The sequence below is a fragment of the Mus musculus genome, chromosome 19 (assembly GCF_000001635.26).
Source record: "Mus musculus strain C57BL/6J chromosome 19, GRCm38.p6 C57BL/6J".
NCBI classification, from domain to species: Eukaryota; Metazoa; Chordata; class Mammalia; order Rodentia; family Muridae; genus Mus; species Mus musculus.
This window is the reverse complement of record NC_000085.6, coordinates 17,462,873-17,486,424: the sequence shown is the minus strand read 5'-3', so window position 1 is coordinate 17,486,424 and position 23,552 is coordinate 17,462,873. Positions and strand designations below refer to the sequence as shown.

Here is a 23,552-nt window from a genome sequence, read left to right as displayed (position 1 = left end):
CCCATGACAGTGAAGGGGGAGAAGCAACTCCTCCAAGTTGTCCTCTGGCTTCCACATGCATGCTGTCATGTATGTGTGCATGAAGGCACAATCATATACATATGAATGTAATTTTTAAATGTACAATATATAATTAAAATATGTAATAGTGTGAGATCCTCAAAAATGTCCATGTGGAATAAAGGAATCTGAGAATAGGACTAGGCACTGTAGCCTGAGTGATAAATAAGATGTATTCCCAACTGGGACAGATTGTTAATGTTCACTGTATCGCAACCTGATAATCTTTGTAAAGCCACTACAGCTATTATTAGCAGCACAGGAGACAAGCCCCCACTCTGGCAGAAGAACCTGAGGGTAGAAACAAACAATTCTTCATATAGTCACACAATGGGGGAACTGCTCCGTGACCCTACCTCCCTCATGGCTCTTAATTCTGGCTCTTTACCATTTCTAAGAGTGTGCTGTGGGTCTGATTCTGCTGTTGGTTACTCCCACTGCCTCTTTCTCATAGTGACTGCTTTCTTTCTGTGCTTGATATGTTTCAACTTCTGCACTGGGGTTGTAGGTCAACAGTAGAGCATTTGCCTCGCATACATGAAGACCTGGCATTGAGGGAAACCTTTATACTGTGTCCATTTTCCTTGAAATTTTAGAAATGAAAAAGAATCTATTGACATGACAGTTGAAATTACATTTTTTTTCTGGGAGCATTCACAGCTGTTCCTATCAGTTGCCTTGCAATCCTACTGACCCAGAACTGCTGTGCACTTGTTTCCTTTGGTTAGATTCTAGAATGCGAAGCTAGCATGAATCTGAGTATGCATCTTTGTAAAATCCAGAGCTTCAGAGGGACCCTTTGTGCTCTTCTTCTGGTCTGACCTACCCAATGTCAAAGCCAAGGCCCAGATGGATTTCGCTGACTCCTACTAGTTTTCATTTATCCTTAAGCTAACTTCATAGTTCTTGGGTTCCTGAGTACTGTATTTTATCTGGAAACCCTAAGTAGAAGAATGCTTCAAATTTTTCCCATCAAGAAAGAGAGATAAAGGGCTGAGGAGATGGTCCAGTCGATGAGAGCACTTGGTGCTCAAGCATTGAGACCTGAGTTCAAGTCCCAAGAACCCACAGAAAAGCACCAGGCATGGTCATGAGCACACCTGTAACTCAAGAGCTGGCGGTGGTAGGCAGAGACAGGGAGATCTGAGACTTCTCAGCTTCCAGAGTAGCACTGGGTTCAATGAGAGACTCTGTCTCAGGGAACAAAAAGTGGAGTGAAGGGGCAGGACACCCACCCCCCAGTGTCCTCTTCTGGGCTCTACTCAAATGAATACACATGTGAGCATACACTGCACATCACAGACATACAACACATACACGCACACACACACACACACACAGAGAGAGAGAGAGAGAGAGAGAGAGAGAGAGAGAGAGTTTTAAGTATGAGGGAAGAAAAGGAAACATCACACTTTGCTTTCTTTCAGGCCCTAAACTAGATCAGAAGTATGTATGTTTCCCATCCCATCATTCGACACACATTAGCTTCGTGCTTGCCAACCTTGGTCATTACTGTCCTCTCCCCACCAGCTGCAAATTCCATGAGGGTAAGGACTGCAGACCACACAGGCACTCCTTAGCCTCTCACAGCAGGGTGTAGCTGGAATACATGACTTGTTAATTGCTTCTTCTTTCTCTAAATCCAACACACAGCTGACTCCTCCTTCTTTCTTGCCCACTTAGGGCTCAAGCCAGCCCAGAAAGTCATTTCAATCCTTCATCCTGTCCCCAACATCGTGTCCCAAAATGTTAGTTCTTTGAAGTCCCCCAAGTTTGAATTTTCTTATCACATTCTTAATTTATTTACCTCTGATTATTTCTTCTGATATATCTTTCTCTAAAACATGCATCCCAAGAGTGGTACATGGTGCCCTAGTTGAGTTTGGCTGGATGTAATAGTTGTAAATACTCCTACTGTTAAACAGGTCATTCCCCACTTAGAACTCATAGGATCCTTAGGTTTCTATATGCAGATCATATCACATTGGGGCTTTTATACAAAAGTCTCCGTTAGAAGGTGAATCTCTTATTCTGGTCAGTACAATTCTATGTGTGCTAGTGGTTAGCTCAGTGGTGGCTTTTTGCCTACCATATATGAGGCCATGGGTTTAATGATCAGCAAGGTAGAGGGGCTTGGGTGGAGGAGTAAGAATGACAATTTGATCTGGTCGTGCCATGACCTTGACCTCATTGCCTGCCTCTCATTTGATCCAGTCCAGCCCTAGTGGTTGCTGCTACCACATTTCCTTTTCTTCTTCTTCCTCCTCCTCCTCTTCCTCCTCCTCCTTCACCTCTCCTTCCCCACCCCCCCAACTCCAGACTCTCCCTGATCTTCCAACCCTCTTGATGCTCCTGCCTCATCTTCTCAAGTGCTGGGATTACAATCATATGCCACTGTACCTGTTTCCTATTGCTGTTCCTTAAATGGGTCTGACCTCTGTCTGTAGGATTTCTGCAGCTAGCTCCTGCTAAAATTCCAGTCTCTAATCAAATGGTTGGTTCTTGGATGGCATTTTCTCTCACTAGCTCATTGAGATGAGAGTCTCTCTTCTCTTCCCACATCCTTTCTAATCTTTATCTAAATGTCTAAATTTATTTGTGAGCTTTCCTTTTCCACAAGTGCCAAGGCGATCTCCTTAGTAGTGAGCCTACAGGAAACAAAACCTCTGTCTTCACAGAGCTTGCTTTCTACTGTCCATGGCATGCGTTTGTTGAAAAAATAATTATATTTTACTTGCCCTACGAATAATTACCTGTGTTTTGAAAATGAGCATGTTCTATTGCATGATTCAGAAACAGGTTACTACATACACTGCTTAAGATATTGCCTGCATTTTAAAAAGATTTATTTATTTATTTTATGTATGTGAGTACCCTGTAGCTATATAGATTGTTGTGAGCCTTCATGTGGTTGTTGGGAACTGAATTTTTAGAACCTCTGCTCGCTCTGGTCAACCCTGCTCACTCCGGTCAGACCCACTCGCTCAGTCCCTGCTGGCTCTACTCCAAAAATTAATTTATTATTATGCATAAGTACACTGTAGCTGACTTCAGACACACCAGAAGAGGGTGTCAGATCTCATTATGGGTGGTTGTGAGCCACCATGTGGTTGCTGGGATTTGAACTCAGGACCTTCTGAAAAGCAGTCAGTGCTCTTACCCGCTGAGCCATCTCGCCAGCCCTATACCTGCTTTTAAAACTGTTGCCTTCCACTGAAATGTAAGCTATGAAATAAATGAACAGATGCATGGACACACGGCACAGTGAGTGAGCCTTCTAGGGCTCAGTATGTAAATATCCATTACTTCTGCCTGTTAGGGCTCGGGAAGCATGGGGATCCACAAGGACCTTGCCTGTCATGGCATTCCATCCCCGGAATTAGAGGACATGATAAAACCTGGAGCCCATGGAACACCGAACCCTCTTTCCACCATCATTATTTATTCTGCTCTCTTCTACTACTGTGCCTCTCCAGGGGGGTTGTGCCCCACTGTCAGCTGCACAATTTGCATCCCTGCCAATTCAAATATTTATTCATTGTCCGTGGACACCAGTGAAGACAAGATGATTGAAAAGCATCAACAGTCCCTCTAACCAAATATTTTGTATTCCAACACCATTGAACCTTCCGGAAAAGCCAGCATGGCAGAGCTGTCAGAAGATCTACTTTGTATTTGAATGATATTTGAAGCAACTCTAAGTACAAGGCCAATTTGAATTTATGTATCTCTTAGTGCTGTCTGGCCCTTATAATTAGTTACACTCTTTGGGCATATAAATCTCTTAACCAATCTGTTATTCTTGGTAGGCTGAAAACTGTCAGGGACTCTCTTGTCAATGTGACAGCATTGTGTGATAACTAAATACGAATTTACTCAGGAAGAATATACATTATTGACAATTTGCTTAATTATCTCTCTAAGCAGCTGAAGTATTGATTTCTTCCAGCGCTGCTTCTGCCCTCAGAGAGAGCCTTGGGACATCTCAGCAGGGCAGATAGAGTAGACACGCAGGAAAGAAATGGTTAAAACATGTTTGGCCTGAGGACAGCCCTAGTCTCATTAGTGAGTCTGAGGCGGTACCAGCTGTAACCCCAGTTCCCAGCCATCTACTTCCTTTGCAGAGTCCTATCAGAAAGATAAGCCTTTTCAAGATGAATTTTGTCTGAAGAGTTTGTACAGGCATCTGTGTCTCTTTGGACTCCACCTCTAGGAAGAGCACTGGCGTTGTGGAAATTAACAAGTGTTGAGGGACAAAGTGGGAGATGAGAAGGTAGGCGTGGATGTGGGAGATGAGAAGGTAGACGTGGACATGGGAGAAAGGGGGAATCGGTAGCAAAACCAAATGACAACTGACTGGAAAGATCTGTGGAGACAATGTTTCAAACGTGTGGTGGAACAGGACTTATTTTGGGGTGTGGTCCTGTATGTGTCAGTGCGTGTTTGTCTTCTCTTGTGGGTGGGTGTCCATAGTAGCCAGAAACCAACATCAGATGATTCCTTTTACCAGTTCTAAACCTGTTTATTACACTTTTTAAAAACATTACTTTATTGACCTGGTGCATGTGCATATGTATATGTATCCTAGCCTAGGCAGTTTCTGTCTTTTCTGATGTTTTGATTGGGGGAGGGCAGTTATTATGCTTTTAAACAAAGACTCCCTACTTTTCCAAGTTGCGCTCCAGGACTTCCTTCTCAGCATCTTCTTTCTCAGCATCTTGGGCAGCTGGTTCTACGAGCACATGCCCTGATACCCAGCATCTTTCTTTTCTTACTAATTTATTTTGTTTTATATACACATATGTGAGTGTGTGTGTGTGTGTGTGTGTGTGTGTGTGTGTGTGTGTGTGAATATGAATATGCTGTGGCTCCTAAGACACCACATTTCCTGTCTTGCTTCAATAAGAAATAGCCATGCAAGAAAAAAATTGAAAAAAGCAGATTAGAGTATTTTAACTTATATACTTCTTGAGTTATAGAACCTAAAGTCTATGTAAATTGTAAAAATAAATGGACCTTCCTTGAGTAGCTTTAAATGTTAGAGTTCCACCTCAATTTCAAAGATCCTCCTTTTTAAATACAGATTATATGACCCTACTTTGATTTCCAATCAATGAGAAGGTTGTGAGCATTGCAGAGAACAAAAACCTCCCTAGCAGAGAACATCACTGACCACTCGGATGCTATTGAGAACAGGCACCATTGAATCCTTGGAGACAGGAGTTTGTGATGAGGTCCAGAGATGATCATTCCCCTAAGGATACAGTCAAATCATGACCCAAAAGATGGTCAGGAGATCTGAAGGCAGACTGAACACCACAGTCCTGCCTGCCCACCCCTATGAAAATATAATTAACTCCATCTTCTCTGGAAAGGGAAAACGGGTCCCATCTTGAATAGGCTCTGCTCGTACCTTGCACCTTCTCCTTTGTGGGATGTGGCCAGCTACAAGCCACGGACTGTTCCTGATAACTTTGCTCCCAGATGTCTGAGGCTTTCTCTGAATTTCAACTGACCAACATATGCTCTCAGCTCAAAGCTTGACAAGATCAAAGAACTAGAGACCTTTAAACATCCTACCTTAGGTAACATCTTCCAAGACAGTTAACATTCTAGCTTATCTATATTCCTCTTTCCCCTCCCAACTCCTAGACAATGCTCACTGGAAGTGGTCTTTGATTAACCCCACCTTACCATTGAAGGCTGAATTGAAACCTCCCTTTTCAGGTTGTTACTCTTAACCCAACAACAGCTGCCTCTCTGTGGTCAAGCTAAACCATTTAGCTAATCTCCAACTTGTAGATCTTCTGGGGTGGAAAACAACTGTTAATAATGGGGGGGTGGGAAGCTAACAGCCATCCATAAGCTGTTAGAAGCCTTAGTTCTGAGAGCCTCTGGGTTATTCATGTGTGCAAACTGTCATAAAGGCATCCAAATTCTCTGTGCAGCCAGGCCGGAAAAGTCCCTACACTCAACATTGGTATGCACATTTCTGAGGCTTGGTTCTGTTTAACATTTTCATGAGTGACCAGCTTAAAGAAGAGAGCAAGCGCATTAAGTTTCTAGATGGAAGAGGTGACCAGAACATTAACGAGCAAGATCAGAATTCCCCCAGCCCTTACTAAATTAGCAAAACTGTCAAGAGTTAAGTATGTTCACTGGGACGGGCAGGGAAAACCAAGCTGCCCAGAGGCAAGCTGAGTAGAAGCAAGGTATGAGGAAGGTGGGCTATAAACAGTCAGAAAGAGACTCCAAGTGAGAGCTGAACTAGCCATGCTGTCCACTGAGAACTCTATAGCCCTGAAAGTATATTCAGGTCCCCATTCTATAGAGTAGGAAAGGAGAAAGCACTCCCGTGGAGTTTCCAAGAAGGCCAGGGAGACTTTCTTTCTCACCAGCACTTAGCTTCAGATTCCTGAGTCCACTTCATGAGTCTGGCTTTCGGCTCAGTTCATCATCCTGTTTTAGTTTACCATATTAAAGACTGCATTGATCGATTCAGATATTAAAAACCACTTAGCTGCCAGCGTACATCATTACAGCCTCCTGCAGAATGGCCTCTTCCTCCTTGATTGTTTTGACTCTTTCTTGTTGTTGTTAAAATAGCATCTCACTGTGTAGCTCTGGCTGGCCTGGAACTCTCCATGCACACAGGGTAACCAGGAACTCACACAGATCTGTCTACCCCGCCGCCGAGTCCTGGGATTAAAGGCTGGCACTGGGCTACTTTGGCTGTTGTTCAACCCTTCCAACTAAACTTCTACTATATTAACAGGTAGTTCCTAAACAAGTGTGGCTCTAAGCCTAAAAAGGGAAGTTGAATGAAATGAAGACTCAAGTGGATAATACTACAGGCAGAGCTTGCAAACTTTTCCTGTAATGTGACAAAGAGCCCAGATTTGGGTTTTTGTTGTAGCTACTCATTGCTGATACTGTAGTATAGGAGTATCCTACTATAACATGAATGGACAAATGTGGGCCTGGCTCTACAGTAGGCCGGAGTTTGCCAGCTTGCTTTGCATTCAGTTCTGCAATATTCAACTTTCAGAGCATCTCAGTCGGCATCTTATCCAACCAGTTCATTTTGCACCTACTAGGACCTAAAAAACATGGTGATTTTTATTCAAGTTCACATGATATTTAAAGCTGTATTAAAACCTTCAAACTAGAAAAGGGTACCTCAGCTCCAAGGTTAATGCTATCTACTCTAACCATCATCAGGCTGTTTCCAGAAAGTTCTGAGGATCCTTGCTTATTTCTGAGGTTGCAGAGCCTCTTCAAGAAGTCTTACCATAATGTCTGCTGCCATGTCTTAGTATGATATGTAATGTATGATTGAAGTACATCTCTCACTAAGCAGGGTCAAGACAATCCTGTGATTAAAGACTTGGAGTGGGGCAGCCTCTACCCTGCAACCATCAGGTTTTCCGATAAGCAGAAAGACAGTTAATTTAGAACGGATAGTTTTTTCACTGAGTTCAAAGGGCAGGGTAGTTTTAGTTTAGCTGAAGTTACAGTTGCCTGAAGTAATCTGAAGTTAAACATCTTCGTGTGCCAAAAGGAATCATATAGGGTGAAGTTGTTCTTTGTGTCCTATGCAAATAAAAGGAGCAAGGCTGGGTTGGAGATCAGAAGGCAGGACAAACTACCAGAGGTACCTGCTTGAAAGAACTTGAGGCCAACAAAGGCAATGGAATCCCCATGGTAATCACATCCAAGAGCAGCACCTTTGGGGCAGCGTTGGACATGGACTGAAGGTGGTGACCCTTGTCAAAAGCAGTGACTTGAAACCCTGTTCTGAGCCAACAGGGACTCACTGACTCACTACTGCCAATGAGAATACAATAGTTTCTTCCATAAGAAAATCACAAAGTGGGTGCTTATATTGGGGAAAATATTTGTTGAGATTTCAAAGGAGACTCCCCAGTAATGATCCCTCCTATTGGTCGACATCTGTAGAAATGCATGAGAGACCTATGTCTCAGAGTCAGAAGTAAGTAGCACATTTCATGCCCTACCTCAGCAGAGGTCAAAAGGATCCAGGACTTTGTGTCTGCAGTGCTGGGGACCAAGGCCAGAATCTGTCCTATGTAAGTACTCTAGCTCTGAACTAAGCTCCCGGCCCTAAGGACAGGAGGTTCCTAGCGAGTATCAGGGTTGATCTGGAATTTGAAGACCCAGTAGCTTAAGCCTATTCTTCCTTGAAAGTTGGGGCCATTTTTTAATGGGAAATCTCATTTTACTACCTTTGGTAAAGATAAATTACAACGTGCTTTATGTAACTAATTAAAATGGTGCAATCTGTTCAAATATCATTTCTGGGCAGTACATTTCATAAAACTATTCTGGAAGATTAGCTGCCTCCAACCACAACTTTTCCAAAGTCCATTTTTCCAAATAACAAACTTCTGGCGATCATAATTTTTCATTATTGTCATTTTTTTCCAGATGATCCAGGAGCCTGTACCTCGTGTGCTACAGGATATTACATGTAAGTCTGGCCCTCTTTGTTCATGACACTAACTTTTCTGCAGCTTAAGCATCACTGACTTAGTCCTAACTCCAGTTAGGATTTGCAGGGGCCCTGCAACCTGAAGCAACTGTCCTGTGTGGGCTATTAATGACTGAAGTGTCCAGATGTTTTCTTGCCTTGAAAGGAAGTCTTCCCTTTCCTGATCCTGGAAGTCATCCATCTTGACACTGGTGTCTAGGAATCTTGCCATGGGTCACCCCCATTCAAATTTTGCTCTGTATGGACAGGCTTTAATAATAGAGAAAGCTGGTTCCCAATGTCTGTGTAGGGATTTTGTCCCTAGCCGGAGTCAGATGTGCCAAGGGAAACCAGGTGAGGCACTTACCTCTTAATTGCCCCCTGGGTGATGAGAGGCATGGACCGCTAGCTAAAATGAAGTGCAGATAAGCATCAGACTAGCATTCTCCCATATAGACTTATTAAAGCCAAGCCTGCATGCTTCAATATGACCTCCTGTCCCAGCTGCTTTCCCTTCCAGCTCGCCTCACCTCCTGTGCTAGAAGGAAACCAACACAAAAAGAAAGATGGAAGTGAAGGGGAGGTCAGACTAATCCATGGCCTGCACGGGTCCTATTCGACCACCCACAGCTCTCACCTCCTCTCTTCTCCATCTTTCACCAGCTTGTAAGCAACTTGAGATCTGTATGAGTCCAAGAAACAGAAAGAGTAGATCAGGGAGGCTCCAGTGCCCTGCTCACTCTACAGCAGAAACTAGTGGCAAGCCCAGATCTCCATTTTTGTGGGTCACCACCTTCTATCACCATATTGTCTCACCTTGGCAGAGTCTAAGATCTGAAAACAGTAGATGAGGAAATGGTGGAAGCAGTGAGCAAGACAGGAGGAAAGGCAGCCCTGAAAGCTGAAGCATCTCAGAAGGATGGGCCAACCTGAGTTACCAGTAGAACCCTCGGCTGAAATACTTGGCAAGAAGTATTTCAGATTTCACATTTTTTTCTCATATATCGGAATGGTTATATATAAATGATATATCTTGGGGAAGGGCCATGTCTCAAACTAGAATTCATGCTTCATATATATACCAGAGGGCCAGAGTTAGTACATCATTTTATATGCTATTTAAAAAATAAATTTTGTGCGTGAAACAAAATTTTGCAGCTTCATGTTAATTTCTCAGAAAGTTCTTAATTTGGGAGCATTTTCAGATTTGGGAGATTAGGGATGCTATTTTATTTTATGTGTATGAGTGTTTGCTTGCATTCACTTGCATGTGTGTGCACCACATGAAGAAGTAAGCACAGGATCCCTTGGAACTGAAGTAATAAACGGTTGTGAGCTGCCATGTGGATACCGGGAAATAAATCCAGGTTCCCCCGTGAGAGCATCCAGTGTTCTTAACTGCTGAGCCATCTCCCCAGGTCCTGAACTTAGTCTTCTGGTTATACCGTAGCTTCCCTAGAACAGCTGGCCACTGCAGTAACTATGTCATCATAGCATTTGGATAGATTTGTGTAGCTTTTCCATTTCACACAGAAGGGACAGGGGTACGACTCAATGAGATGGCACTGCCTTGTTTACGAAAGGCCCTAGTTTGACCCTCGGGACGAGAAATGAACACATTAAAAGATAGAGGAATGGTGAAGAGGCCCCAGGTTAATGATAATAAGACAAAGCTGGATAATATTTAACGAGTGGGAAATAACTGACAGCATATCATCTGCAATAGCTACAGCAAGGGCTCTCACACCAAAGATGAAGAGCAGACATGCAGGTATCCCTTACAGAGGCCACAGAATGTCCCATGAAGAACTGAAGATTTTAATTTTACTCTCTCTCCCTACCCCCCAGCCACAGAGAGAGAATGATCACATAGAAACCAGTGTAAATTCTATACCTTTTCCTCTAATGTTCCCCACCCCCTACCCTGTGCTGATCCAATCCAACTCTATACTGACTGAGCCTTCTATTTGACCCCTGTACAAACGCCTCCCCTGCACCTGCTTCCTCTCCTACCCCCACAACACATGACACTCACCAGATAATTGATGTGTGTGTTTCATAAAACCTTTTGAGAAAGAAATAGGCCGAAATAGTATGCCCTATAGCACAAAGACACGGCATGAGATAACTGTTTCAAGAAACACGCATTTACGACGTTTCAGGCTACTTAGCATCAATGGCTAGTTGATGAAGTGCTGGACAATATAAGCGGTTAAGAAGGAATGCTAGCATTTTCCCTGATGACTCATTGATGCTTTGAAATTCACCAAAGAGCAAAAGTCAGCTTCACTCCACTGCCCCTCCAAGTGAATTACAATATCTTGCTTTATAACGAGCATAGCGGATCATCTACACAAGAACCCATATGTGTATATGCATAAGTATGTATTAGCATATGTTGAGGATTAACAAGGCACTTCCTTGTTAATGATCTGGCCGCAGACATCCTGGTAAGTTGTACAGACCCAATACTGGGCTGTCTCTCACTTTCTAAAAGAACTGTACACGCCATCTATTCCAACAATCTTTGGTTAAAACCCCTGTCCTACCTTTCAGGAGATGATAGGTACTTGATACTTGAGCATTGTTTCCCATGTGTAGACTCTAAAAATTAGTAATGCCTTCCCTGTGTGGAAGACAGACTTGAAGGAACTGATACTTAACAACCAGCACAGAAATCAGTCTCAGCGACCCTCTCCTCCCAACATCTTCCCAGCAGCACCTCCCCTCCCCATAAAGGGGTTCGCAGAGGTACAGAAGAGGGAGCCAACGCCTTGGTTTGATTGGGCAGGACAGACCAAGTGCAGGTTTCTGACCTTGACAACCTATTCAGTGTGCTACAGATAAACGAGTATGAGGAGAACAAATTGTGGCAGTTCTAGCACGCCAGCCCTCCTCACGGAAGTATGACATCCTCTTCCCTAGGTTTGAGCGGCATTGCTATAAAGCCTGTCCTGAGAAGACCTTCGGTGTGAAATGGGAATGCAGGGCCTGTGGTACTAACTGTGGCAGCTGCGACCAACATGAGTGCTACTGGTGTGAGGAGGGCTTCTTTCTCTCCGGTAAGCTGGAAAATGGTGACCCACTGGGAAGAAAAGGCTGTGGGGGGTCCAGCAGGCCATCGCTGCAATAGGAGCAATCTAGAATGGATTTCAGAGTCTTTGCATGCTGGTGTCTATAGTCCAAAAAGGAATCTTAATGTGGTTTGAGAAAAAACATTAGCCTGAACTACTTCCTCCTGCCCTTGGCATTGAAGCATAGTTCACAGTTCACTAATTAACCTCAAAGTATCTCCAAGTTGGTGGGAACAAGGTAGTTGAGTAGAAACCATAAGCTCTGAGATGGGAGGAGACCTGAAAATTAATGTTTCAGAGCTGAAGTTACCTGAGCTATTCAGAGCCATGACCATTGTATTGAAGCAAATACCTCAAGAAAGGAGAATCATGTTGCAGGTTCGTGTGCATTATATAACTGAACAAGACTTAGGTTTTGGTCAACTCATTGACTTCGTTGGAAAGACAATTGGGAAAGAAATTTACTATGAGTCTACTAACTGGGAGCATTGAGAATGGAGAATACTACAGACAATATTCAGTGAATCGGTGGTTCCCGTTTTTCTCCTTCTCTGCTCAACCCATGTGCTCTTCCCTCCCAATGTGTGTGTGTATCCGTGCATGCACACATGTGTGTAGCATCTTTGTGGAGGTCAAAGAAGAACCTCACGTTGCTTCCATCTTTTGTTTAAGACAGAAACTTTCATTGGCTAGATTAACTGAACTTTAAGGGATCTACCTGTCTCCCTATCCCATCTCTCCATCACCGAGTGTAAAGGGGCCCTCCAACACCTACAGCACCCAACTTAAATGTAAGTTTTAGAGGTCTAAACTCAGGTCCTCATGCTTCTCTGACAAGCATTTTACAGACCCTCAATAATTTCTTTCCTCTCTCTTTCCGAGACAGAATCTCTCAATGTAATTGGCTTGTCCTGGAACTTGCTCTGTAGACCAGACTGGCCTCAAACTTGCAGAAATCCTCCTGCCTCTGCCTCCGAAGTGATGGGATTAAAATTGTGTGTCTCAATAGTTTTCTTTATTGAATCATTTTATTTGTAATTTATTAAGGCTTAGAAGTGTTGAAAATCTTTATTCAAAGCTCTTTGCCATTTATACTTGGCAAATTTATATTTAAGTTAAAAAGGAAAAAAAAGTATTGCATTTATTAATTGAAATAACCTAAAGCCATCTTGGTTCACTCACATGCAATTAAAAAATGTCCTGAAAAGTTCTTCAGTATCTGGCTTTGCATAGCACCAAAAGCCCAGCTAGCCAGAGTCCCTCTGTGACGGTTTGTGTATGCTCGGCCTAGGGAGTGGCACTATTAGAAGGTGTGGCCTTGTCCTAGTAGGTGTGGTCCTTTTTGAGTAGGCATGGCACTATGGGTGTGGGTTTTAAGACCCTTATCCTAGCTGCTTGGAAATCAGTCTTCCATTAGCAGCCTTTGGATGAAGATGTAGAACTCTCAGCTCTGCCTGCACCATGTGGGCCTGGATGCTGCCATGCTCCCACCTTGATGATAATGGACTGAAGCTCTGAACCTATAAGCCAGCCCCCACTTAAATGTTGTCCTTATAAGAGTTGCCTTAGTCATGGTGTCTGTTCACAGCAGTAAAATCCTAACTAAAACACCCTCCTTCATACCTTTCCCCTTTTTCTTCCAAAGGTGGCAGCTGTGTGCAGGATTGTGGCCCTGGCTTCCATGGAGACCAAGAGTTGGGAGAATGCAAGCCCTGCCACCGAGCCTGTGAGAATTGCACTGGCTCGGGCTACAACCAATGCAGCAGCTGTCAAGAAGGGTTGCAGCTATGGCATGGGACGTGTCTCTGGTCCACCTGGCCTCAGGTGGAAGGCAAGGACTGGAATGGTATGTATCTGCTAGAGGGAGGTCCAGGATCTCCTCTGCCTCCCTCCCTCTTTGGCACTGTTTCTGAGGAATGTTTTAGGGAAGAATCATACTTGTTCCAAGACTCCTAAGTCTCGGGAGTTTGTGAAACTCCCAGGTAGGAAGGCTGGAGAACAGCTTCTCATGTGTGCGTGCCTCTACAATAGAGCAAACCTTCATCTCTGGGGCACCTTTCCAGTGACCCTGACACGTTGGAATTGACAAGCTCTCTACAGCTGGCACTGGTCTCTTGGAAGCTGCTTTTCCTAGCTAGGGTGGCAGCACATATCTCAATAGTACAGGCTTTGCTCACTTAGGTACATGGGGCTCTGGATTTGATCCTCAGCATGGGGGAGGGAGAACATTGCCCTCCCAGTTGCACAAGTGGAAAGCTCACTCTTCAGAAGAAGTGTGAGCAGGAGAGAAGAGATGTGGGAGCTGGAACTCTAATGGAAGCTGCAGGTATCCACTCCTCTGTGCATCTTTAGACTCGGCCTCTTCACCTCTGTGGCCCCACTGTGGGCTTCTTCAAGGTAACTATCTTTCTATGACATCTTCCATGTCTGAGAAGGTTAAAAACCCAAGTCCTTTGCTCTCATATTTCTGGGCAAGGGTCCACTCAGTACAGAGACAGTGGCAGCTGTAGGAGGCCACACACGACAAGGAGGAAGGTGTCCTGCTAGTTTCAGAGAAAGGGTGTCTCAGCTGCTGCCCACTGTGACGCTTCTGCACATCTGACTTTCCTAAGTCAGCAACCAAAAGCCAGAGCACCCCAGGCTGTTTCCAACCCAGAGCTAAGAAAGTTACTCGATCCAGATTGGGATATCTTCTGTGAATTATAGCTGGCCTAAGAAGGCTGAAAACGAGTTGGTCTGTCATGTGGGCTTTAAGAAGTGGTCCAAGCAAAGAGGGAAACGGTCTGGTGCTGGGTTTCTTTCTCTGAACATCTGTATTTTATCTGGCATCCAGATGATGAACAGGCACAGGGAGCCAAGAGTCAGAGCCGACTCGATTTCCCAAATGATTACATGTCTCTTCAACTGGACTACGCATTTTGCAAGCAAAAAAATCTGACTTTGATTGTTCCCCTTTGTCAGAGCACCACACCCATCCCTCTACTCCACGCCCCCCCCCCCCAACTCCTCTGAAATCACAATGCAGTGTTTTTGAAAAAGAAGGATTTATTCCATTCGGGGGGCCTCACACTAGTAAGGGAATAGGGGAGCAAAAGAGAATGTTTCTCCTGGCTGGACTAAAGCAATAAAGTCAATGGCATAGCTGCACTTTCCATTTCTGTGATCTATGAAATAAGACAGGCAAAGCATGAACAAAGAGGGGAGAACGTTTGCTCACTAAACAAGGTAAAGCTACAGCATGCCTTCCCCAGCAGAAGCACAGAGAGGGCAAGTAAATGGGAAATACATTCCATTAAGTCTGGGGAGGATTGGCGCCAATGTCTTCATCTTTCTCCTGCCTTCTCCCCCACGCCCCTGACCCCCAAACAAGGTCAGGAGTGTAATGGGAGAGCAGAGGGTTCCAGAGAGCAAGCCCTAATTAGCCACACCTTTCAGATGATGGGAAACAGATTTCAGTCATTCTAGGTCAATCCCGAGGAGACCTGAACCAATCATGGAGTGTTTGCAAGAGAATGTAGCTGCCTAGGTAGGAGCAGCCAGGTCTTCAGCCTGGTGTCTGGACTGGAAAAAAAAGAAAAAGATTCAGATATATGTAGGATACTAAGCTGTCTTGAACTTCAGCCTGCTCCTTCATCCATGCTACTTCCAAGAGAACACAGTCATGTTTGCATCCCAAGGCCATGGCCAGCTCATGGGTCTACATATGCTCTGGAAAGTCGCCTTGAGACGAAATCACTCAATTCTTTCCTTAGTACTGTGGCTAGTTAGGATGATAGTGATGTAAGCCATCCTTCTTTGTCACCTACTAAGAGAGTGAGTTCCCACGAACCCCCACCCCCTGCAGAGTTCAAGGATGGAGCGGACACAACTTACCAGGACCTGCCAGACAAATCCTGCAACCAACACCCTTGGGTCCCAAGGATGGCAGCTCACCTATGTTTTCTAGCCATCAAAAGAACAGTCACAGGAAGGCCCTCTGTCCCACTCACTAAACGTTGTGAAGGTGACTTAGGACATTGTCCCTAATGTCAGAAGCACTGAACAGGTGATCTTCATGTGGTGTTATTAACACATGCAGGAGCAACAGGCTATCAGCTTCCAGAGACAGGGCTTCACCAGACCCGGGAGTGCAGTTTCTCTGTCACTGCAAAGCATTTTGCTCTTCTGAAGTGTTTTGTCCTCTGGTAGTCTGGAAAAGTTCCTGCAAACATGCCTGAGAGTCCTCCAATCCACCCATATCCCTCATGGATTAGAACCAGGCCATAGCAGGCTCTAATTACAGATTGTAACGAAGGACCAATCTACAAAGCACAACTTGGTGAACGAACTGAACTTTTTTTTTTTTTAATCTCTGACCACATCCTAACAACTCATCGCTAGCCGCTCTTTTGATCTTAATTCCCAAGCTCTGGGAAATGCTGGAGTCGGCGAATTTGTGGGAAGAAAGTCAACCTCTTTGTGAAGAGATAAATGTTGCATAATAGTGACTGCAGATGGCTTTGAAAAGCCACAGGTACCTGATTCCTAGAAGGGATTTATCCATCTATGCATATAGTGGCCTCAGAAGGAAGGGATGGTGGCATTTTTAATTACTTAACCATTAGGAAGACACAGCTAGAGGAGCTTAGAGATAAGTAATCCTTTGGCTCCGTGGTACACAGGGACCACTCGTACTGGCTTGCGCTGATGGCTAAGCATCCGGGAACTGTGTATGGGCATTGTCAGGCTATCGACGGCCTAAAATTAGCTATGGCAGAAATGCTTACACTACAGAAATTGGCAACACTACAAATCAGTGTTGTCTCCCCAGCAAAACACCACTTTGATCTCGCTCAGATGACTTGAAAATTAAAATTAATTGCTCAGAAAACTTTGGTCCCAGCCCTGCAAGTAGGTGACAATAAAAATGACCAGAGGAAGAGCAGTAAGCCTAGAATCAGCGAGTCCTGCATTCAAATCCTGCCCCGGCTACTCACTGCAGTGTAACCCTCAACTGTTCTTCTTCCTCTCTGAGCCTGAGTTCCCTCGTGTGTGATGAGAGCTTGAGACCACTGCATACATCATCTCGTACCTGAGAGACCTTTTACATCCCACAGGACATTAAGAGTCCTGTTTTCTGATCCTTTGACCTGATCAAAACACCAGTTCCCTTACACAGCAGTGTTCTCTGAGTCACCCAGGAAAACAATCTGTGGGAAGTGAAGAGGCGCCGAAGAGCAGTAGTGATCTAAAAACAATAGTCGGAGAATGCAGGGGTTAGCTAACCAACCAGGACGCCTCTTAGCCAGTCCTGACAGGCCACAAGTGCACGCCCTCAAGAATGGTCACACAGCTTCGTTATAATAGCAATCACAACACATATGTGGGGGTTAAACAAGCTATAAATGTAATCAAAATGAAATATGATTCATACAAATGATTGTGTGTACATGAAACACCCACAAAGATGCCTTCCAAGGCTGTGACAAGAGCAAAAATCCCTGTCTGTAGTGCTGAATGGCACATGCAGCCGCGATGTCCTACACGAAGAGGGTGTGAATGATTCCAGTCCACAAGCCCTTACATCTCAGGCTGGATCTGTGTGGCAAAGAATACACAGCAGAGGTTTCTGGGAGGTGGGGGCATCGGGGAGCTTGTCTTCTTCATGGTCCTTCTCTCATTAAAACAAAACACTTTATTTTTTTAATAATAAAAAAAAAAGAAGCCGTGCCCACTGAAAAGCCATCTTTGGTGAGGAGTCTGCTGCAGGATCGACGAAAGTGGAAAGTTCAAATCAAAAGAGGTAACAGGGAAATAGGGAGGAGCCGGTCGTCGCCCTACAGCCATCTCCACTGTGCAGAGAGCAACCCTGGTAGCCACAAGGCCAAGGCAGTGGGGATATGGAAGCCGTGAGAGAGGAGGCAGGAGGGCCGTAAACCATCAGTGAACACTTGGGGAATCTGTGAGACCTGACTGCAGAGGTCTCTGCTACATCTAAGGTCATAATTCCTAATGCGCTGAGGACTATGCCTGGGAAAGGCCCTCGAAAGAGCCCATATGTAGCTACAGCTGGAGCTCAGCAATAGGGCACTGCCTAGCAACCATGGACCACTGGGCTCCATCTCCGTGCTCTAGCCCTGCAAATCTTTAAAAGACCAAGGAATCAATATGTGCCTTTCTGGTTGCTGCTGTTTTGTTTGAAGTAGCAAAGACTGGGAAACTAAATGGCTATGAGAAGAGAGATGGAAGGTATTGTATGCGTAGGGTAAAATATTAGAGTTACCAAAAGGAACGAGGAGATCCTAAAGTCCCTGCAAAGCCTGTTCTCCAAAGATGAGTTTTATTAAAACCCAGGCAAGCCGAGCATTATGGAGCATGCCTGCAGCCCATGCACATAAGAGACAGAGATGAGAGACACAAAGTCAAGGCCAGGCTAGGCTACATAGCAGGACTCTGTTTCAAACAAACAAACAAACAAAAACAAAACAAAACAAAACACCAGCCATTACACACAAATAAAACCAAACCCCACAATACAAAGTGATCAAAGTGTGAATAGATTCAGGGTGCAGATATATAATCATATGACTGTATATATGATAAGAAAGTAAGAAGGGCCCTGACTTTCTACAGTTGCCTCTAACAGGTACCATTCTTGGTTGAAGAGTTTTTTTTTTCCTTTCTTTATTTTCTCTTTTTCATTAGTGTTAGCAAGGCTAGAATTTCTGGAGTCGGGTAAAATGGGAACCGTGAACAAGTTTAAGGTGTACTCTCTGAGACTGGCTTTTACAAACTGCTGCCTCTGCTTAATTACTGTGAACTGCTTGTTCGGAGCTCCCTCTGCTGAACACAAGGGGACACTGACAAACTCTAGACCTACTTTATACAGTAAACCAGATTGTTAAATATATATAATTAAAAACTTGCATCTGTGGATGTCAACAGAATTTCACAAATATTGAAAAAAACAAAACCAATATCTTTGTAAATGAGGCATCTTAGTATAAAATGAGAAAGTCAGCCTGTGGCCGGACACAGCATAGCTTGGCAGGGCTCAGGGATGGTGGCTATCCCTCTTTGAGCATCCCAGCATGCTTCTACCCTCCGGATGCCTCTTCTTATGGCCCAGAGCTGTCTCCGGGGGCAGAACTGCCATTCTGGGAAGCCTGTAGACTTTTGTGACAACTGTTGTCACTGGACTCTATGCAGGCTACTTATAGGTTCCCAGGGTCTCTTCCAACTCAGGGAAGAAACTATCAGCCCAGCATCCGCTCTCATTATATACTGTAAGGCCAGGACAAACTTATCACTCCAAACTATAAAAGTCTTGCCAATCAGCATGGCAGCTTGGTCAGTCATTTAGACACACATGCATTATGTATGTGTATGCATGTTGCTGTGTGCATTCTGTGTACATACGGCACATGTGTTTTTACATCAGTCCTATCTCCTACCAATCTGTACTCCACCTTAGTCTGTTCCCCAGCAAGGCAGCAGCTTTATAATAATAAATGTCGTCATAGAACCAAGACAGGCCTCCTGGTGCCCTTCCCAGTATGGAGAGAGAGAGAGAGAGAGAGAGAGAGAGAGAGAGAGAGAGAGAGAGAGAGAGAGAGAGAGAGAGAGAGAGAGAGAGAAAGAGAGAGAGAGAGAGACTCAGAAATTGGGTGGAATAACAATTGAGGAAAAAGAAAGGGGGCAAAGAGAGTGGGTGGGGCTCTGTTACTGAGCCACCATGCTAAACACTTAGTACACACACTGTCTTAACTGAGCTACTGTGTTAAACACTTCCTATGGTGTCTCACTGAGTAAGAACTTCAGACATGCCATCAGCATCAAGCAGGGCACACACTGTCTCACTGCGCTTCATGCTTCCACAAGGGAGAAACCATTTTCTCTCTTTGTAGAGACACTGAAAGTAGGACTCTGAGAGTTTAATTACCGTATCCATGGTTACTCCACCCATAAGCAGCACAGCTGGGATCCAATGGCAGGTGTGAGTAGAGAGCAATCTACACCTGACTCCCAGGAGGAGAAGAGGGTCAAGAAAGAGAGGCTTACCGCAAAGAGGAAGGAATCAGAGCCACTAAGATCACCTGGGGCTAATTCCCCTGTGGGAGATGCACTGGGAAGGTTCTCAAGTAGACTGAGCAGGGTGGGTGAGCCTGCCCGTGTGTGTGGAAACCTGTCCCAGGAGCTTTCTGAGGAGGCTTCCTGGAAATGCTTGTCTTCAGATGTTCTTGGAGGGAGAGTGCAAATACACAGACACATGGACAGACAGACAGATAGTCAGACATTCAGCTACACGGTATGAACACGTGAATGCAGAATGATTTGTTATCTCAAATATTACACACGCACGCACGCGCGCGCGCGTGGACACATACACACACACACACACACACACACACACACACACACACACACACACACACCGTAATGTTACAATTCTCTGGTGAAGTTTCAAGGGAATTCCTGATAACCAGTTTCCAAGGAATGATTAAGAAAAAGAATGAATAAATTCTACATCCTAGCAGTGGGTAGTAGCTGAGTTACAGAGAGCGGAGTGGAGTCACTTCTCCAACAGTGTAAGGTTATGTGACAAGGCCAAGTCTGATGTGTTTCTTGCCCATACAGATGCAACGAGCCAGAATCAACCTTGTCACTCTTCTTGTAAAACCTGCAATGGATCTCTCTGCGCTTCATGTCCCACAGGTCAGTGTGGAAGGGGAGACAGCGGTGGCAACTGAACCCGGACACTCACTGCTCTTGCATGGCAGTGGTGGTTTGTGTTCGGATGCATGATATTGATCTAGTCCCGTCACTGGGGCTTCTGGGGACACACAGGAAACCAAACAGTGACCAGGAATAAAACTGAGCTTCCTGGTACAAAGAAACACACAATGAAGCTGTGGGTTGTCTTGCCCATAGAATGTGCTGGAATCTGTGGGTACCTCACAGTTTGAGTCTCTTGTCCTTTTATCTTGGACAAATGAAGTTAAGGTTGGGGATAAGTATAGGAATGAACACATTGCCTGCAGCCTCCCTCGTCGTCAATTCTGCACTTAGTGCTGGGGGGTGGGGAGGAGAAACAGGATAGCTTGTTTCCTTAAAACTTACCTTCTTTATGGAAACACTGGGCATAAATAACTTCCTCAAGATAGATTGTCTATGTAGTGCATTAGCATAATAAAATTATCATTAGGGGCTGGAGAGATGGTCTAACACAGCGGGTAAGAACACCTACTGCTCTTGCAGAGGACCTGAGCTCACTTCCTAGCATCCACAGTTGGGAGGCTCACCATTACTTGTAACTCTGGTTCCTGGGGTCTGATACCTATGGCCTTTGTGGGCACCTGCCCTCACACGCAGACATGTATGTACACATAACTAAAAGTGAAACAAAAATACATCTTTAAAAGTTATCATTAGAAGAGCCATGTGAGAGTACACAGCGTTATGAATAGAATCGGCTACTTATTCTCCTGCAATGTGTTCCAGTACTTTCTATGAATATCCGAACTACCAACAGCACCAAGTCTGTATGTGCTGTTTGTCCTATACATGCGTTCCTTTGATCAACTTGAGCTTAGAGATCAGGCACAATAAGAGAATAACAACAGCTAATAATAAAACAGAAAAAATGTAATAATATACTGGAATAAAAATTTTATAGCTTCACAACATTTACTTCTGCAGCGTTCACTTATTATTGTGGACCTGGGCTGACCCCAGGCAACTGAGACTTTGAATAAAGCCCTGAGCGAGGTCTGTGGTAGTGAGATCAGACTCACGGCAGCATTTGACATGATAGATGTGTCAGGACTGTGAGCACGTAAGCAGCTACACCCAAACACTGAAAGATGTTTTAGAATTTTAGAGTTGAGATGGGTTTAAGAGTGTTTACTTGATTGAGTGATTGATTGATTGACACATTGATTGATTAATTGACTGACTGACTGCAACCATCTCACTATGTAGCCCTCCCTGGCTGACTTGGAGCTCACTGTGTATAGCAAGCTGGCCTCAAACTCACAGAGATCTGCACATTTCTCTCTGTCTCCCAAGTGCTGGGATTAAAGTCACTCACCACCACAGATACACCTGCACACCCCCCTTTGCAAATTTTTTATTTATTTATTTATTTATTCATTCATTCATTCATTTGGAGGGTATGTGTGTGGTGTGTGCCAGTACATGAGCATACTGTGGACATGCATGTAGAAGCCAGAAGTCAAACATGGCTGTTGCTCCTCAAGACAGCCTTCTGATTTGGTTGGTGGGGTTTGTTGTTGGTTGTTGGTTTTTTGATTTTTTGGTGGTGGTGGTGGGTTTGGTTTTTTTTTTGTTTTGGTTTGGTTTGTTTGTTTTTTGTTTGTTTGTTTTTGTTTTTGTTTTGTTTTTAGACAGGCCACTCATTGGCCTGGCACTCACCCATTTGGCCCCAGGGCTTCTTCCTCTCTCTAAGCCCTTAGTCCTGGGAGTGCAAACATTCCTTGCTATACACAGCTGTTTATGAGTTCTGAGGCTCACACTTGAGTCCTTACCCTTGCACGGTGAGCGCGGTTCTGAGCTCTCCCAGCCCCTTATTGGTTTTTCAATCTTTATTACATGTGTTTATCTGTTTATTTATGAGTATGGGTGTGTGGTGTGCACATTCCACAGAATGCACATGGAGGGTAAGAGGACACTTACCGGAGTTGGTTCTCTCCTTCCATCTCGTGGGTCCCAGGACTTCAGCTCAGTGAATCCAGCTTGGCACCCTTACCTGCTGAACCCTCTCACTAGCAAATCCATCCACGTTTGCTGTTTAAGATAACAATAGTCATCTTTGTAACAGAGCACACTTAGAAGTGGAACATTCGGTTCAAGGGAAGCACTCCTGGCAAAGTTGCTTGCTTGTCTGTCTCATTCATTCCAGATGGGTGGGGGAAGGCAGGAAAGAGGACCAGTGTAGCGCCTCACATGAGCCTGCTGCATAGATGGCAAGACTGGTCACAGGACAAAGGAAAGCCCTAGAGTGCCTGGTCGGTCTTTAATGTCAGACTATGCAAAAGCAGAGCCAAACCCCTAGGGCCAATTCCTTCCTAACGACTTAACTACTTAAAGGATGAATAAATAAATAAATAGTTTACAAGCATGATCTAGTGTTTTAAATACCCAGACTTTGAAAAATGATTTTAAAAAAATCAAAGCCTCTATGTGTGTGAGTCCTCTCGATAATATGTGTGCTATCAGGATCAACCATGACGGCTGTTCTCTGCCCTCATGCCCTGGCTTCCAGGTATGTACCTGTGGCTGCAGGCCTGTGTTCCTTCCTGTCCCCAAGGCACTTGGCCATCAGTCACCAGTGGCAGCTGTGAAAAGTGTTCCGAGGACTGTGTCTCCTGCTCCGGTGCCGACCTTTGCCAACAGTGCCTGAGCCAGCCGGACAACACTCTGCTTCTCCATGAGGGCAGGTGCTACCACAGTTGCCCAGAGTAAGTCTCCACCTCCCGCTGACGTCATACTCCTACCCAGTCTCCACAGTTCATCTGAGCAGCTCCTTCCTCCCACAGAACTCTCTCTGCACTCTCAGAGCACTTGTATAAATGATACTTGTTGACTGTGCCATCACTGTGGGCCACAACAGCCAAAACTTAACATAAGGCCAGATGCCTGCTTCTCCCTATGACTTGGCTACGCATGAATTTTCGCTTCTGTGACAGTAGTCACACCGTGACTGTGTTGCACCGCAGTGGGGATGTTCTTTAAAGGACATTTTTAGGTGATGTTATCTATCACTGGGTGATTTGCACACTGTTCTTATGCAAACCTAGATACTGTAACCTCCTACACACAGAGCCTATGTGGTATGGACTGTCACACATGAGACCCCCTCATTGACCAAAACATGTTTGCGCGGTGCCTGGCTATTCTTTTCCCACCTTGTACCAGTAATTGGATGT

The 23,552-nt window shown here is 44.7% G+C and overlaps 1 protein-coding gene across 6 annotated transcripts in view; it reads left to right on the top strand.

Moving 5' to 3' along the window:
• The window catches only part of Pcsk5 (proprotein convertase subtilisin/kexin type 5), a 405,399-nt gene that overhangs the window by 351,288 nt on the left and 30,559 nt on the right, over positions 1 to 23,552 (top strand). For 3 of the 6 annotated variants that reach the window (NM_001190483.2, XM_017318080.1, XM_030250766.1), the window contains 6 exons: positions 8,509 to 8,551; positions 11,477 to 11,613; positions 13,271 to 13,471; positions 17,327 to 17,407; positions 20,242 to 20,319; positions 22,889 to 23,084. In NM_001190483.2, the coding sequence (NP_001177412.1) occupies positions 8,509 to 8,551; positions 11,477 to 11,613; positions 13,271 to 13,471; positions 17,327 to 17,407; positions 20,242 to 20,319; positions 22,889 to 23,084 (736 nt within the window). Of the gene's footprint in view, positions 1 to 8,508; positions 8,552 to 11,476; positions 11,614 to 13,270; positions 13,472 to 14,458; positions 14,653 to 17,326; positions 17,408 to 20,241; positions 20,320 to 22,888; positions 23,085 to 23,552 lie in introns of those variants that run through there. The other 3 variants (XM_011247162.3, XM_006526759.4, XM_006526760.3) reach the window with 3 other exon arrangements.